The sequence below is a fragment of the Nilaparvata lugens genome, chromosome 1, assembly GCF_014356525.2.
Source record: "Nilaparvata lugens isolate BPH chromosome 1, ASM1435652v1, whole genome shotgun sequence".
Lineage (NCBI taxonomy): Eukaryota > Metazoa > Arthropoda > Insecta > Hemiptera > Delphacidae > Nilaparvata > Nilaparvata lugens.
Window position 1 is genome coordinate 27058141 of NC_052504.1, and position 18402 is coordinate 27076542.

Here is an 18402-nt window from a genome sequence, read left to right on the forward strand (position 1 = left end):
AGTGAGCTAGTACGGTAGTAGGTTGTACGGTAGTAGTGTGTCGTTTGACAGCTAGCCAGTAGTGCACCGTCGCGGCAGTGAGAAGTGAGAATAATAGTGTGTTGACTGTTGGTTGAGCAAGTGTCTATATAAGACTAGTATTTTGTTTGAATTGTTTCGTAAGGCGTTTTGATTCCTTCGATGTGATGAATGTTATTAGTCAGAATGTAACCTTTGCTATCAACAAGGTCAACATAACCGAAATCAAAACGCAAGTCTGATAACAATTATTATTCTTTGCACATCACCACACTATTTTGTAATGAAGTGTCGGATTGTCTGATTTTTAAATTGTGATTTGAATCTAGTTATCGGATCAGGATGCTGAAGTTTCTGTCTAGAGATTCCATCCACGGATTTAGTGTGTATTCCTCTCTTGTGAGGGATGCCACCAAAAAAGGTAATTGCCAAATTTTGAATCTCTTTAAACACTGTTAGAAACTTTTTCAATGGCTCCAATAAATTAAATGTATATTTTATTTCTTACCAGTACTTGTTATTAATTCCTTATTCAAGTAAACGAGTAATTTAAATTAAATTGAACAATAAATACTCAGTCAGATATTTTATGCTCATTTATAGCATTACTCTCAATGCTATTCATTTATAAATTGAAAATCGTATTTTCATTTTTATTCTATTGAAAAAAGAGATGCATTTATGAAAAATACCATCCAATTATTAGTTTGTAATAAATCAAACATTACAACTATGTATAAGACACGGGGGATGACAACAATGAAAAAACAATCTTATGAATATTTTATGCAATCTTAGGAATAATGCTACTTTTTTAAACTTCAAACGTTGATTTGGGGAAATGAGAAAATGTTAAAATAAAAATGAATCATTTACGGTATATTTTCTAAAAAAATGAAACGTTGTCTCGTCTGTGGTACAAAAAAGTGAACAAATTTTTTAAAAATGAAATGAAGTTTATGGTATAATTCTGAAAAGATCTTTTCTTCTGATAAAAATAGATGTACAATTTTCATTAACAGCTCAGGGCTAAAAGTTATTATAATATCAGGGATTTTAGAGTATTTTTTATATTCAATGATTTGGATCACCTTTATTTTTCAAAAATATTTTAGAATAATTTTGTCGTTCTGTAGCTCAATCCTACTAAAAACGTAATAATTATTCCAATTTTATTTTACAAGTCATAGAATGAGTCAGTTAGCTTTCCATTGCAGTTATTACAAAATAAAATGGTTTAATTTTATCTGATAATTAATCATGAGTCAAAAATGATTCATGATTCGAAAGTAACTTAATAAGTTATCATAATAGCATAATATATTATGTTCTCTCACTCTTGACATGATAACAGTTCTCTGAAATGATAGGTAGGTACCCAATTCCCTATCATACAATAATAATAAATAAATTTATATCCTTAAAAAAACAATTGAAAACATAAAAAGTACAAAATATCTAAAATACAATACAATAGGTCTATAAAAAAATATGGAATTCAATTCTATTGGAAATTAACAATGTAACTTGCCTTAACAAAAATTTAGATTATAAACATCTCTTCAACTTGTAAATTATTATTATTGTAAATTACATTATTATTTGTAGTTTGCATTGTGTACCTGTGGGCTACACTACATGCACCGAATGACGTCTATAATAAGCCACAATTTCTGCAATAGAGGAGACGACTATACCGTAATTATTCCATTCAAATCTTGTTTTGGTCTGAAGGCCAACCGAGAAATAAGGTAGTAGTTGTCGATTGTTTCTATTGATAAGTGGCCCAGAGCAAGAAGGAAGAACTCTGTAACACGCATTAGAATTTGCATTTTTCTTACCGTGTACCGTAGGTAATCTAAAATATTGATGAGTACTGTAAGGGAATTTAGACGGTGCCTTTTAAATTTCCAATATAAAAATAGATGTATTGAATGTTTCTATCATTGAATAATATTAACTATCATATAAATGTTTTGTAAATACTATATAGGCCTAATAAATTACCGTATTTACAATATTCATGCTGATTATTAATTTAAAGCTCGGTTGAATACACCCAATCATCAAATCCTTTTTTTACTACGGTACAGTAAGACATTTTTTTCTCTGTTGTGTTGATAGTTGGGTAGCTTTCGAAAATCATATCTGAGTACAAATTGAAAGTGCATTGATAGCCTATAAATTTGTGTAGCGCGCCAGTACCTTTCAATTGTCCCATTAAAAGCTGACCGTGTGACCAATTATCCAAACACACCGCCTTCCCAGCCCATTCTCCATTAATGGTTTTTTATCATCAAAATTCTCAGAAATGATTATTTTGTGCAAAAGCTTCTCATCTAAACTAGGAAAATCACACATCATAAAACTCTTGCATTATGAGAGAAAATTCTGCATAGACAGGGAAGGCCCGGTTGCACAAAATCTTGTTAGTTTTTAATCGTGTGATTAAATTTCTCGAAAACCAATCAGAAAAGACTTCTTCTCTAAATAGACTTCTCTGATTAATTCTCGTGGCTAATTATCATGATTGAAATTAAACAGACTTTTGTGATCATGGTCCAATATGCGTTACAGAAAAATGTAAATAGCCTACCTACGTATATGATTTATTCTCGTTTAATCAATTAGTATGACTAATCATTATAGTCAGCACAGGTAGGCCTAATTGACTAATAAGTCAACACAGGTAATTCAATACTTCTTTAATGGTCAAGACTATATGATTAATTCTCGTTAGTAAACAATTAGTATGACTAATCATTTGTCAACACAGGTAATTGACTAGTCAATTGATGACTTGACTAGGTCAAGTACTTCATTAATTGTAGTCACGATTATACTAACGAGTCATTTATCCATAAAAATATGGTTGATATAATAGGCATATATACTGGATCTTATTAATTCATTTATTTATCCATTTATTCATTCAATTATTTATATATTCCAGCACTATTGAAATACAAGGTAGAGGCGAGACATGCACACGCGCAGGCCAAGACGAGCCTGTACGACTTCCACAAGGAGCTGGGCGGTAAATTTGTGAACTTTGGTGGCTACGAGCTGCCAGTGCAGTATGCAGCTGAGGGCATCGCCGCCTCCCACTTGCACACGCGCGCCTCCTGCTCCATATTCGACGTGTCGCACATGCTGCAGACGGAGGTGAGGGGCAGCGACCGCATCGCCTACTTCGAGAGTCTCTGCACCGCCGATGTCCAAGGTACCACTCTCTATTTATTTATTTGTTGATACAATTACAAATCATATGAATATGATCGGTAAAGAACAACAGGCATAACCAAAAACTATTCTGTTTCCAAATTTTGTTAAAGAATAACATGTCCGAAAAAGTAGGTTATGTTCTTACTGTGGAAATTCGAAGTTCAATTTCTGTCCAAAAATATATATTAGCTAGAAATTTTGGATTTAGAATGATTAAAACACCACATTTTATTCTCTAAATTCTCTAAAATCATTTTTTTGTATATGTGCTAAATCATGCATTCTATGACAGACAAAGATATTGTTTGCAACCGATAAAATATTCATACTATTACATAATATAATACATATTTAATATTTATGTGTGTATGATCATAATGTTATGCTAAAATTTATCATAAGTTATGAATGTCAAAAACTGAGATAAATCATAGATTACAATAGTGTTAGCAGTGGCAATTTCCTGAAAATCATAGCGTGCAGTGTTTGCTGTTTTCTACAGTTAATATTCTCCAAGCCAGGTTGATAATATACCTTCAGTTGAGCCAAATATATGTGACGGCTGAGGCATAAAAAAGTATACATTGGTCTTGTTGAGTTGAAACTTTCTATGATTCTCTCTGTAAAGTAGCTTATCTTCCGTTCTTCCGTTCTCTACATTATTTAGACAGTCCAATATGAAAATTCAGTAGATTCTAAAGATGAAAGCCATGCAAACATACAAATTAAGGGAGAGTAAGCATGCATAAAAGGTAGGAAAATCATGAAAGTGTTTCACATTGAACCACAAAGTACCCTACCGTATAAGATTAATTGAAAGATGATTCATCATCTTCTATTATTTTTGTTAACATATCGATTTTTCACCTCCACTCGCATCTTGTCATTCATTACACAAGGTTGGCAGAAGTTTTTCTTTATGTCGATTAATGTTGATTGAAATTGATTTTGATTAGGGCACAAGAAGAATAGATCATTTTCTGTAAGGTAGGAAAATCATGAAAGTACATTTCATAAGCTTTATAAATAATATAAATTAACGGTAATATAAAGTTGATAAGTCCAGTATTAAATTAATCGATGTTGATTTTCATTGTATCGCTTTGTATCATGTTACTTGCACTGTTTGCAATTCATCACTATTCTCTCAAGAATTAGTTTTTTATGAATTTCATGATCTGAAAATTGAAATTCAAATGCTATTTGGATGACGTTCACATTCCCTGGTTTTTTTACAATAATTGTTACGTTGAAGAGTGAGGCAATTCAATCCATTTGGAAGTAAAAGGAATCACAGTGCGATTTGAACAGTGGATAGTAACTTTGAAATTCAGTTGCTCAATTCATTAGGCTTGATACTATCATTTTTGTAATCATAGTTGATCAGAATTATGCATTGTATATAATGTTTATATTTCAGTTTGACTAATCTTCTATCACAGTCTCGCTTTCATTCATGAACATGATAATCCTAAATACGTTGATTACCTTAAAGATGTAGCTTATCTTACGTCGAACAATGTACAATACAAACAATTTTCATTAATTACTGTTATGATGATCATTGGAATTTCTGTCTGTGATTGAGAAAAATCATTTTATGAGCCTTGAAATTCGTACCTAGAAAATTTGCATTATTACTAGAAATTTTGTTATTTTTACCATTTATTATAGGTACTGTACATTGATTTTTGTGATTATAGAGATCAAGTACTTCATTCTGAATCACGATAAGGATGAATAGGGAAATTGTGAGAGGAGGATAGCATCCATAGTTAAATTATTTACATAGCATCAATTTGAAAGCTCTGATAATGATTGTGAACGGAACTGCAATTCTGGCTTGGTATTTCCTCTACATGTTCAGTAAGAACAGAAATCTTCAGAGTAATTCGCTCTCACTATATGTAATAATATTGGTAATTTTTGGTAACATTTGTTAATATTTGAACCGAATGTGCAACAAATTAATCTACTTTCAGCTTGAAAATTTTCAACTTATCAGGAGTACAGTGCTATCATATAGTATCTCAGGTAGGCCCACCCTTTCATTTTTTTTGTTCACGTGATCTAATGATATTCATTCCATTATCAAGTGTTTGAATTATAAAGAGTGATGAAACAAGATAAAACACAAGAAAAGCTATGAAAAGAAATTTTGAATCTTCATTTTTCACAAAATAAGGATAAGATGAAGGAGTCGAACACATAATATATCATGAAACTTCATTGAAAAACGTCAATATCTGAAACTAGAGTTATCAAATTGTGTTACCTCTGACTCGTATGGAGAAGGCACACTTCAAATTAATATAATAAATTCTGTGAGCAAACAACGAAATCCTGATTTTTATCATGAGCATGGCTAAATCAAGAAAATTGTAATATTTTTTTAGAGTATTGAAAAGTGAAAATCTATATACAGCGCATGTCAAAACAATAGACAAAATCAATTGTTTCGAGCGCCATAGTCTAAATGAGATGCAATGTAGACAGCAGTATTATTCTGTTTACTATGGTGAAGGGAGTCAGCCGCGTCGGCTGTTTCCCCTTCCACAGTGTCAACTGAATCGCAAATACATAACAATATACATCAATGGATTCGCAATTAATGTGGCTACAATAATTATTCGTCACATTGTTCTTTGAAATTACTTGCTTCGAAGTTGATCGGAGAAACCAAACACACCGCCTTCCCAGCCCATTCTCCATTAATGGTTTTTTATCATCAAAATTCTCAGAAATGATTATTTTGTGCAAAAGCTTCTCATCTAAACTAGGAAAATCACACATCATAAAACTCTTGCATTATGAGAGAAAATTCTGCATAGACAGGGAAGGCCCGGTTGCACAAAATCTTGTTAGTTTTTAATCGTGATTAAATTTCTCGAGAACCAATCAGAAAAGCCTTCTTCTCTAAAGAGACTTCTCTGATTAATTCTCGTGGCTATTAATCATGATTGAAATTAAACAGACTTTTGTGATCATGGTCCAATATGCGTTACAGAAAAATGTAAATAGCCTACCTATATGATTTATTCTAGTTTAATCAATTAGTATGACTAATCATTATAGTCAGCACAGGTAGGCCTAATTGACTAATAAGTCAACACAGGTAATTCAATACTTCTTTAATAGTCAAGACTATATGATTAATTCTCGTTAGTAAACAATTAGTATGACTAATCATTTGTCAACACAGGTAATTGACTAGTCAATTGATGACTTGACTAGGTCAAGTACTTCATTAATTGTAGTCACGATTATACTAACGAGTCATTTATCCATAAAAATATGGTTGATATAATAGGCATATATACTGGATCTTATTAATTCATTTATTTATCCATTTATTCATTCAATTATTTATATATTCCAGCACTATTGAAATACAAGGTAGAGGCGAGACATGCACACGCGCAGGCCAAGACGAGCCTGTACGACTTCCACAAGGAGCTGGGCGGTAAATTTGTGAACTTTGGTGGCTACGAGCTGCCAGTGCAGTATGCAGCTGAGGGCATCGCCGCCTCCCACTTGCACACGCGCGCCTCCTGCTCCATATTCGACGTGTCGCACATGCTGCAGACGGAGGTGAGGGGCAGCGACCGCATCGCCTACTTCGAGAGTCTCTGCACCGCCGATGTCCAAGGTACCACTCTCTATTTATTTATTTGTTGATACAATTACAAATCATATGAATATGATCGGTAAAGAACAACAGGCATAACCAAAAACTATTCTGTTTCCAAATTTTGTTAAAGAATAACATGTCCGAAAAAGTAGGTTATGTTCTTACTGTGGAAATTCGAAGTTCAATTTCTGTCCAAAAATATATATTAGCTAGAAATTTTGGATTTAGAATGATTAAAACACCAAATTATAGTCAAACTTTGCACTTAATATCACCGCACTTTGAATAAATTAAGATATTTCAGAAAATGCTGAAAAGCCAAAAATACACACAAATTCCCACTAAGCACAGTTGTTACAACATTATGATATTCTAATGCGCTTCATCAAATTATGCAGGAATATACATTATTATTAAACGAAAGTTTATTGTTTGATTTTCGTTTAATAATAATTATTGTATCTTATAAAACAATAAAAAACTTTTATTACCCTCTTATTAAGAACTTTAAAATATTTTAACAACTAGTCTCGACCATGATCATGGTTTCTCAAGTCAGTATGTTTCTCGAGTCATTTTCAAGTTATTCAACTTTGAAGTTTCTAATAAAAGGGTAGTAAAAGTTTGTATATTGTTTTTATTTGAATCAAGTAGCCCATATAAGCGAAGTGATTCTATTGTATCATGTATTATGTTGTATATATTTGACTCTTGTATATTGTATCTGAAGACCTCAGATATGGCTTCAATAAAGTTTCTATTCTATTCTATTCATTGTTTAGCATTCGAATAAATGCAGTTTCTTATCAATTTCCATCTGTTAAAATATAATTTTTTAAACCGAGTTAGGATTACGAATCTCTGTTGTAGTTTAGACACTATGTTTATAAGTGAATATTTAAAAACACTTATTTTTGGTTGACAAATGAGTGAAATACATTTCACTCCTATAAAATTGTGTACAGACTTATGCGCCACGAACACGCGCTGGTCACTTTTCATCAGCTTGAGCTATGCTTATTATACATATTCATATTATGATGTAGCACATAGGTAGCAGAAAACACTTTACATATTATTATAAAGTATGATATTAGTAATAATCAGCTGATGAAAAGCGAAATGCGCGTGTTCATGGCGCATACGTCTGAAATACCTTAAGGAGAAGCTTTAACAGCTCAAGTCATCTGTCTACTCTCTGACACTCAACCTTGACGTTGCAAATATAGTAAAAAATACCTCATTCCATTACTGTACTACATAGAGCATGTTTTGAAAGTAGGAATGCATCAATATCAATTTGAAAGAAGATGAATATAGGCCTACTACATGAATTTCTTCATGAGAAAATGTACTCTTACTAATAAGTATAGACTGATGGTTCAGACACGAGGAAATTGCAGTGGCGTGATGACAGCCAAGTTCATCTCGTGACTGAAACATCTATACATGAAGGCTAGTGAGATTTACTTCAAGAGTGAACTGTGACTATACCACTACCATAGAATAAACAAAGCTTAAGGCGAATCAGCATGGAAAAAATTGTGATTCTAGCCCTATAGATAGCAGCACTGTTGGGGTCAAATTACTTTATGTGATTACTCACTTATTTTCAGTCCAATATGGAAGACCAAAACTGTTTTGCAATCAGCTTAAAGGTTTGAAACTCGCTACTATATGCTTAATTTTTTTTCCAATTTGAATAAGTTTTTACAATTGATAATTTTATATTAAGAAAAAAATTTATTGTTGTGGGAGTGAGTGATTGACAAAGTTTGCAATTCACTTAATTCATTTTTTTTAATCTGAATAAGTATTTACAATTGATAGCTTTTATAAAAAGGAAAAATTTAACTAATGCAGGTAGTAATTTTCAAGGCAAATTAAAAATTTAATTTCAAACAAATCGGTTTAACGGTTCTGTCGGAAGCGCGTTTTTAGTTCCAATGCATTGTTCAATTGCAGTGTATTGTTCACGCAGTCAGAACAGTAAAATGATAAATGAATAAATTTATTTTTTTCAAGCACATATGCTAATACAAATGAGTTGAGTTGAATACAGTCATCACATTCCATGATATCAAATTACTGGTATGTCTTAAATCATATATGCTTTAAATATATATCACAAGTAAGAGTACTTTAGTGTGTATGTGTTCCTAATATACAGAAGAATATATCTATTACAATCAAAAAATTTGAAATTTTAAAATAAAATATCAATCTGTACATTTTCATTTAATAACAATTCCCTAATATCCATCAATCATAGCATTCCAGTATTATTTATATCTACCTATACATATTTTATAAACGTGCAATAACAGTTCAACTACGAAAATAATGAATTCTACATAAAATTTATCCAATATTACATTTCTTACATACTAATAAAATACCATTTATAGAAATCAACAATAATAACATTCTAGTTTTAAATATCTACCTATTCGTATTTTATTAACAAAACGAGTAATAACAGTATTAACTTCAACAATAATAAATTCTAGACAAATAATACATTTTTATATAATAATCCATCACACATACAATAATATTTTCCAACTATCTAATTTTTAGAGCTCAATCTATCCCTATCAAACTTACTTTATTCAGCTCAATGCATTCCCCACTTAACCGTCTAAAAATGAGCATCGAATACTTTTAATATTTTCAATGATATCCTCTGTTTCCTGACTATAATTATCGGACATTATTCAAGTGCTTATTATCATAGATCTGATTTCGATTGCTTTCATAGTATACACATACAAACGGTTGATTTTCTGCTCCATAAAGTTCGAAGTAATACCATGAGTTTGTCATCGTCAGTAACCACATTTTTAGTGAATTTTTCTAAATAGTGTCTTCTTATTCCACCATACATCGGGCACCTCAACAGAAAATTCTCCACAAATTCCTTCTCTTTCATATTACAAATAGGGCATTCTAATGAGCTGTTAATCCATATTCCCAGGTCTCTATTATTATATAAATAGAAAGAGTCAGAACAGTAGCACACGGTCAGTTCACGGCCTAATGCATTGATTGTGAGCCTTTTTACTCGTTCTCTCTCATATTCTCTCACTCTCTTTCTCATTTCCTTTCTAACTAGTCTCAGAACTTTCTTTCTTTGGATCTATAGTCAGTGACCATTATCATGGTTATTGTTGTGGGAGTGATTGACAAAGTTTGCAATTCACAAAATATATTTCTTTGCGTAATGGTTCAATCAACAATTTTACGATTATTGTGCAATGACAAAAATAAAACAAATGAATAGCTGTAGTGTGAACTTGAGTGTAGTTTTGAAACATCAAAACAATGAAGGTGAGCCCTCTTCTGTCAGCATTGTCCTTCATCCTAACTTCTTTCAGTTTCCATTGTCATTGCAAATTCAACCCTCAATAGTTGTCACCACCTACCCATTTCACACCCGCTCATCCTTTGTCTATCACCACCTACACCTCTAATGTCTTTCTTTCCTTCACATGACTGTAGTGAACCTCCCGAGCTGTAAAACTCACTCAGGAAGTATTGTACTAATTTTGAAATCCGCGATTCGTATAATAATATTACTCATCATGTTGTGTTTGTGAATGTATAGAACTTTATGAATACTTTATATATTATTGAATAACAGAATCACTTATTGGAAACAGAATATTGAATAACTGAATATTATATTACAGAATCAAAATTCAAGACAGACAGCTGAAATCACGTGTTGACACATAAACGACAGACATTCTGTATGATTACTCGCAAAACACAGACACCCATCAACTGGTTTGGTGATGTCACCACACATTTTTTCTTACACAATAATTCCAATGTTACCCTGATTCAATACCCGCTATTACTTAGTAATAGCTTTCTATTTAGTAGGTATTGGTTATATCCTCAATAAATGTCGTCAAATCATGTTATAGCTTTCGTTCAATAAATGATTAAACGTAGACAAACTAGGATAATAGTTATTCATCCTTGGTAAAACAGCTGATAATTTAGCCCTCTGTCAATAACTGAAGATGGGAGTGCCTGTGTAGGAGTGAGACAGAATAATGTTCAGCTGTTGAACTATTGCAATCAATCAGTTTATCCCATGAGAAGTATTATCTTGCAATATTGATTAACAAAATATCGGGGCACCGAGCTTCGCTTGTTATTTATTTATTTATTTATTGATAAACAGAACTCAATTCTTCAAAATGATTGGGGAAGGACTAACAGGCATAGCCCAAAACGGTTTCTTCCCCGAATTTTGATTTATACACTATAAATATTCCAAAAAGTAGGTTATGATCCATACACTTGAATTCAGGTCAAATTTTCAGTTCAAATATTTGAAAACATAAACGTTCTAACTTAGATTATTTACAAAACAAATTGAATAACAAAATAACTTTCACTTATCACTTATGAATATGATAAACTATGCGTTTATGCTTATATGCTTTTGTACTCCAGAGCGAAGCTCGGTGCCCCGATATTGATCCCTAAGTGGCAAGTTTTTAAGTTTTTTCTGTCATAAATAAAATTATTTTTCTAATCTCACGTTTATTTCATGACGGTTTTGAAAGTTTCCGTTATTGTGGGTTAGATATATCAAAAATCACCTATGAATTTACCTGGTAATAATAATTGTGGCTTTTCTTGAGACGGACGTTTCCACAACGTAGTTTTTCCAAGCAGAATGACTTCACTTTGATCACGGCTTCGCTGATAGTGAGGTTTTCAGCAGACTTCGGACATTTCACCTCAATCAGATTATCACCTCCGACCAGTCCGTCAGGTGAAGCCGCCAAGAAGTCATGTTCTTTGTCAACAAACAAACCGCAAGGCTGAACTTGAATTTCTTCCATTTCTTGAAACGCATTTATGGCAGCTGGTTCGTGGAGCTGTCCATACAACGAACTTCATTGTCCATTCTGATGATTTTGAAGTTGAAGACACCAGTGTCATATAACCATTATCACTTTTTTCACACTCGTATCTATGGTAGTCCAAAGATCTCAATTCTTGCACAAGATGTTTGCCGTCCACAATAAATCGGTCAGAAATAATATTAAAATCGTCTTTGGGTGGTCTTCCATCCGGCTCAACTATAAGATCTGGATACTCATCATATCTGTAATTAAATGGGGGTGATTAATTATCGAAACATGTTGAAAAATGATTGAGATTTTTTATTTTATTGGCGCACGCACATAGCAGCAGACAGACGGGGAGAATATCAACTTCGGCATGCCAGAGTAAGCAGACATAATAATGTTTCTCCGCCTATGTCTGCTTTTGTGTGCGTAAAGAGAACTAGGAGAGCATAGAGACAAATTCTAGATCTATAGTAATTAGGCCAATATCATTTTACAAAAAATGTCAACTTGGAATTATACTTAATTTTAGTATTGGAATGAACTTCTCTCTCTGAAGTTTATAGCGATGAAGAGTAGGTTATATATCACAGTATGTCGATAATCTTTCTCAGAAATGATAATCGTATGCCTGTGAATATCTTGTATCTATGTATTCTTTCTCCCTTACCAATTGAGCTGAAGATAGTAATTCTATATGATTTATATATATATATATATATATATATATATATATATATATTATATATATATATATATATATATATATATATATATATATATATATATATATATATATATATATATATATACTGTATAACACTATACTCCAAATTGACACACATATATAACTGTATACTGTATACTCTCTGACAATCGCTTCCAACCCCTAAGTTTGGAGAAGCTATACAGCTGTGAGAGAGAAACGCGTTTGGCGAATGATAGTTTCATGCTTTCTCCCCTATCCCTGTCACACTCTTTCTCACTTCAGCCCATTGTAATATTTTCTGTTGTAGAACGGTGTGCAGAAAGTCTCTTCAGGTTTGGAAGAGGCGCCTATTGCATGAATGAACTAGTAATATTAGTCTTATTAACAAACTAGTGTGGAATTTATTTATACTGTACTAAAATTTCAAATAAATATTAGTCAGGTGATCGAGTCATTATTGCTATTTCCATATTGTAGGCTATATTTGTTTTTTTAGCTTCGAAATACTAGCTTGAAAAAATATTTATCTTATTACTAAAAGTATTAAATATTAACTATGAAAAATTATTCTCGTTCTTGTTTAGCATCTACAAACGCCTTCAACACAACCTAGCTGAATCATTCAACTTCTAATAAAATTGATCTTATTGTGAATCTTCTCTTCCAAGACAATACTAGTCCAAAATCATATTTCTCAATGAGTAATATTGTGGGTTGATCCAACAAAGCTTTATATAACAGTTGAAAAAATCTGGTGTGGTACACTCACACAACTTTCCTTGCTCATATTTGAAACTACGATCAAACTTCTGTATATGTGTATATATAATTATTGTTTTCAGAGTACTTTTTCCTTAGTGTAAATTGTGAAATTCGATTATTTTTTAGTCGTAATTTTTTTAAAGTCGTCAAAACAGCTGTTCTACAGATGAAATATCTCGACTATGTGTTATTTTTTATGAACTGCGCTACCTACCTACCTCATGCACGAGAAGGAGGTTACTAAGTCCATTTCTCAAGGATGGGGTGGACCCCCCATTAGTTTCCCAGAGAGGAGAACCATGCCAGTTGATAGAGCTGATAAAAAGCTATCCATTTAATAAATTTGAAGAAAATCGTTACAGCCGTTTTCGAGAAAACCGTGAAAAACATGGTTTTTTAGTGATTATCCGCCATTTTTCTCAAAAATATTACGGAACTCCTGCAATTTTCCCAGAAATGAGACTCATGTCAGTTGATAGGGCTTATAAATAGCTATTCATGGTATAAATTTGAAGAAAATCGTTAGAGCCGTTTTGAGGAAACCGTGAAAAACATGGTTTTTTAGGGATTATCCGCCATTTTTCTCAAAAATATTACGGAGCTCCTGCAATTTTCCCAGAAATGAGTTTCATGTCAGTTGATAGGGCTTATAAATAGCTATCCATGGTATAAATTTGAAGAAACTCGTTAGAGCCGTTTTCGAGAAAACCGTGAAAAACATGGTTTTTTAGTAATTATCCGCCATTTTTCTCGAGAATATTACGCAGCTCCTGCAATTTTCCCAGAAATGAGACTTATGTCAGTTGATAGGGCTCATAAATAGCTATCCATGGTATAAATTTAAAGAAAATCGTTAGAGCCGTTTTTGAGAAAATCTTGAAAAACATGGTTTTTTAGTAATTATCCGCCATTTTTTCCGCCATCTTGAATTGAATTTTATTGAATTTCTTATTGTCGGGTCCTCATGGTATAAGGACCTTAAGTTTGAAATTTCAAGTCAATCGGTTAATTAGGAATGGAGTTATCGTGTTCACAGACATACACACATACACACACACACACACACACACACACACACACCACACACACACACACACACACACACACACACACACACACACACACACACACACACACACACACAGACCAACACCCAAAAATCATGTTTTTGGACTCAGGGGACCTTGAAACGTATAGAAAACTTGAAATTGGGGTACCTTAATTTTTTTGGAAAGCAATACTTTCCTTACCTATGGTAGTAGGGCAAGGAAAGTAAAAAACAATAGAATATAGAAAAAAGTGGACTAGTGACCAAAATACATTCTACTTGTTAGGAAGTAAAGAGAACACCATATTCGTATATATGAAATTAGTTGTAAGTTGAGATGATGATATACCTTGTTAGTAAAGTATCACATACGTTACTCTCCACGTAAGAAACTCCACTATTTCGCATTGAGGTGGTATCAATCTCATGGTTCAAAGCTGGTTGTAGACCAATTGAGGGGAATGGTGGCACAATTGTAGCAAAATCAGAGGTGCAATCAAGGACGCTTTTTTTAGATTTGACTCTAAGGTGGAAGAAGATGTTGATGGCCAGGATTTTTCTTCTCCTTTAGATCTCCTTTACAAAAAAAGAAAAGTTTATAGGTCTGATATATTAATTCTCATTGAATTAAATTTTAAATGAATATAATTTGGGAAATAATTGAATCAAAGTTAAAGAAATGCCTGGAAACGTTATGTTTGTATAGAAAATAATATTATATAACTTTGAATGTGAATGTCTATTCCAAGTATCATTATTCAAATATGTGTTTTTTATATTATAATGTATGTGTTGGCTTATTCGTTTTTTCAATTGTTATTTTTATTTATCAAAAAATAACCGGTGGTTTGGTAGATACAAGGATATGGACCATAAAAAACTTCACTTCTTTTTATAGAGGGAAATAATAATTTACTATACTCGCTGATAATTATATTCTGTAAACTATTAAGTTACTTACTTTTGCTGTAATCTCCATTTCATCAAATGCACTGGTACTTTTCTGTTGTGTGGTCTTCTCTTCTTTCCTTTAGGAGTTGACGTTGCACTGCAATTAAATTTAGAAAAAAATTATTCTGGAAACTTGTGATTATGGGATATGAAAAGAAAGTGTATGAAGCAAATGGATTTGTAAATTCATATTTCCAACACAGAGAATGGGCTACTGTGATACTAAATATTGTCTTCGTAAGGGTATAATTGTATTTATGGTGGAGGGTGAATTCCTATAGGGAATATAGAGAAGGATCATACAACCATGAGACATACAATTTTAATTGAATACATTTGACTATTATTAGCATCTAATTACTTTATTAGAAGTAATGAGCATTGGGATCGGGAACATTTCCAATCACAATTTTCTCTATTTAATTCACTTCATGTATAAGTGATGCTTATAAATTCGAGAAAAAAAGAGCTTGCATTGAGCTATTTTTCTCCTAAATTTAGATAAGATTACAGAATTAAAAATAGGTTTAGTCTATAAATTCAATTCAGGTCACATCGTTAACAGTATGTTCTGAACAAAAATATTGTACAAGACCGATTCTTGAAATATCTAGTCGCATTTGTATCACCTCACTATGAACATTACTTTTAAATAATAGTGTACTGTGAGTTTTGTAAGATCAATTCAAATTTGCCATGCTTTTCTATCACCCGGTTGCTCTCTGTACCTATCCATTCAGACATATATCTTGAATAATTATGCGAATAGCGTTGTCAATAACGTTGGCGTTTGTTCATATTAACAAACATAAAAACATACATAACGAAATACCTCTCTTGAGATAATACGAACTGAGAATATAATCATATTTACATAATAACAATATCAATTATTCAAAGCATGATTTGCTTCATATTATAGTAGGCCCAAAGTACGTGACATTTTAATTTATCTAATTATATGAAATGAAATCAACTAACCTTCTACGTCTGTTAGCATGAAATTCTGGTGGTAGCCGCCTTTTCATTCTCCTGGCTGAAAGAACCAACTTCTTCTTTCCCTTCACCGTATGTCTTGAATCCATTTTACCGGCCGAAAATGCCAGAGAAACATATATAATACGGAAATCTAAATTATATGTGAAGTGCGTCTGGAAATACTATGTCCTAGGACTAGCCACAATCACTGTCAATATGACAAGTGAACAAGCTGAAGAACTGAGAAAAGTTGTGACCAGCCTGAGCACTAAGAATGAAGGCTGACTTGTGGGTGGGGTGGTGGGTGAGTGACTTGTGTGTTGGGGTGGAAGGTGCCTGAGTGACGTTTGGATGGGGTGGAGGGTAGGAGCGCATAAAAAATCATAGAGATAAAACTTGTAAATATGATTCCGATGGAACCACTGGTTCGATTTTCAAGCTGAAAAATGATAAAAATTTTTTATCATCAAATCTTCAAAATGACTACCTGTTTTTCTTGAAAAAATGGATCCCTTTGAAATTAAGAAATTTATTTTTGTTTAAATAAAAAAATAAAAATAAATCGACATGGTAGCGGCATGGATATAGATATTACAAGAATAAATCAGTTTTCAAAACAAGTTTTACTCTAATAGTGAGCGAGTAATAGCATAAAGTATTTCGCATGATTTTAAAGCGCTACGTGGTGGCAATTTTTGAACTAGGGCCTGTGGTGTTTCGCCTTAAGAAGATACCGTATCCCATGCTGTAGGACGTTTATGTTCCAAATTTCACTGTTGAAGCCGACTACTGCCGACTATTGTAGATTACTATACTGTCTTGGCCGGGTGATAGTGTATGCCGCGCATACACTCTAACTCTCTCAGTATGAGAGACTATCAGTGTCACATAAAAAGAATTTACGAAAAAGGGATTCACTTGAACAGACAGTTTGTTTGAATGGGGAGCGTCGATTTTATCTATAAGGAATGCAGTAATGTGAATCTCACATATATTTTTTATTTTGGTGGATTATCCACAAGCCTAGACCTCATGGGCATCATCCTACAAAAATCATGTTTTCGTTTATATAACCCAGCATTATTAGAGTAGAATTACTCCCATCTTTATCTTATGTAACATTGTATTTCAAATAAAGAGAATTGACAATGAAATATGCATTTCCAAGTAACCTCTCTTGTTTGGATAATGTGGAGAATTTAGTTCTTCGCAATTCATAATTTATATATTAGTCACAGTTACATTAGTGAGACACTAATATTTAAGAATATGAACTCAACCACAACTTTCAAATTTCTTTCTTGATATAATTTGTTATATTATCATCAAAATTATCACTCATGGATTCAATCAAGTAGGTCTACCTTAAGTTGTTAAGTATTGTTATTATATTCCTGGAAGAGAAAGTGATAAACTGACTATCGCCCAACCCTACCCTTCTACTAGTTGAAATTTTATTATATGCCTACATACTATTCTATTCTTGGGATATTTTATAACCTTGAAATAGGTAATGGGTAGGTAATAGAAAATTGGGAATATTATGCTCGGTATGATTGTTAAAGAGGGCGTACCAACTTAGCTTACCGGTACTGGTATACTATTGTAAATAATTATTCTGTGAAACAGGTACCGATTTTATTAATTATTTAAAATAATTTGACTAGGCCTAATAGTAGATCAAATCTATAAAAATATTGTATTCTCAATGTTTTTTTTTCATTTGTTCAAGGTCTCCCAGAAAATGGAGCATCTCTTAGCTTATTCATAGACGATTCTACAGGAGGAATTCTGGATGATTTGATTGTTACCAAAGCTGCGAGTCATTTATTTATTGTATCCAATGCAGGCAGAAGAGACCATGATTCACAGCTGATGATCCGAACACAGGTCAGTCCAAGGTACCTAGAATACAATACAAAATGTATTCTAGGTACATTGAGCGAGTCCTTATATAATAATACAGTGATTAATCACACTTGAATAATTATGAATTTAAATAATCTATTGAAAATTATTTTCTCTTTGGAAGAATAATTGTTTATATTTTAAGAACTAACAAGTTCACTTCAGCATATATATTACTTTCTGAGTAGTTGTGAAGTAAATATAAATACTAACTGGATAAATGTACAGAATAATATTTACTTTTAATGTTTTTAAAGTAGGTATCGTTTTTCAATATGCCGCCATTTTGTTTCTACGG

The 18402-nt window shown here is 32.4% G+C and overlaps 1 protein-coding gene across 1 annotated transcript in view; it reads left to right on the forward strand.

Annotated features, from left to right (window-relative positions):
• The window catches only part of LOC111056461 (aminomethyltransferase, mitochondrial), a 23475-nt gene continuing 5073 nt past the window's right edge, over positions 1 to 18402 (forward strand). Inside the window, exons 1-3 of the mRNA XM_039423936.1 lie at positions 1 to 439; positions 2972 to 3241; positions 17929 to 18086. Coding sequence (XP_039279870.1) covers positions 361 to 439; positions 2972 to 3241; positions 17929 to 18086 — 507 coding nt within the window. The 5' untranslated portion in view covers positions 1 to 360. The remainder of the gene's footprint in view (positions 440 to 2971; positions 3242 to 17928; positions 18087 to 18402) is intronic.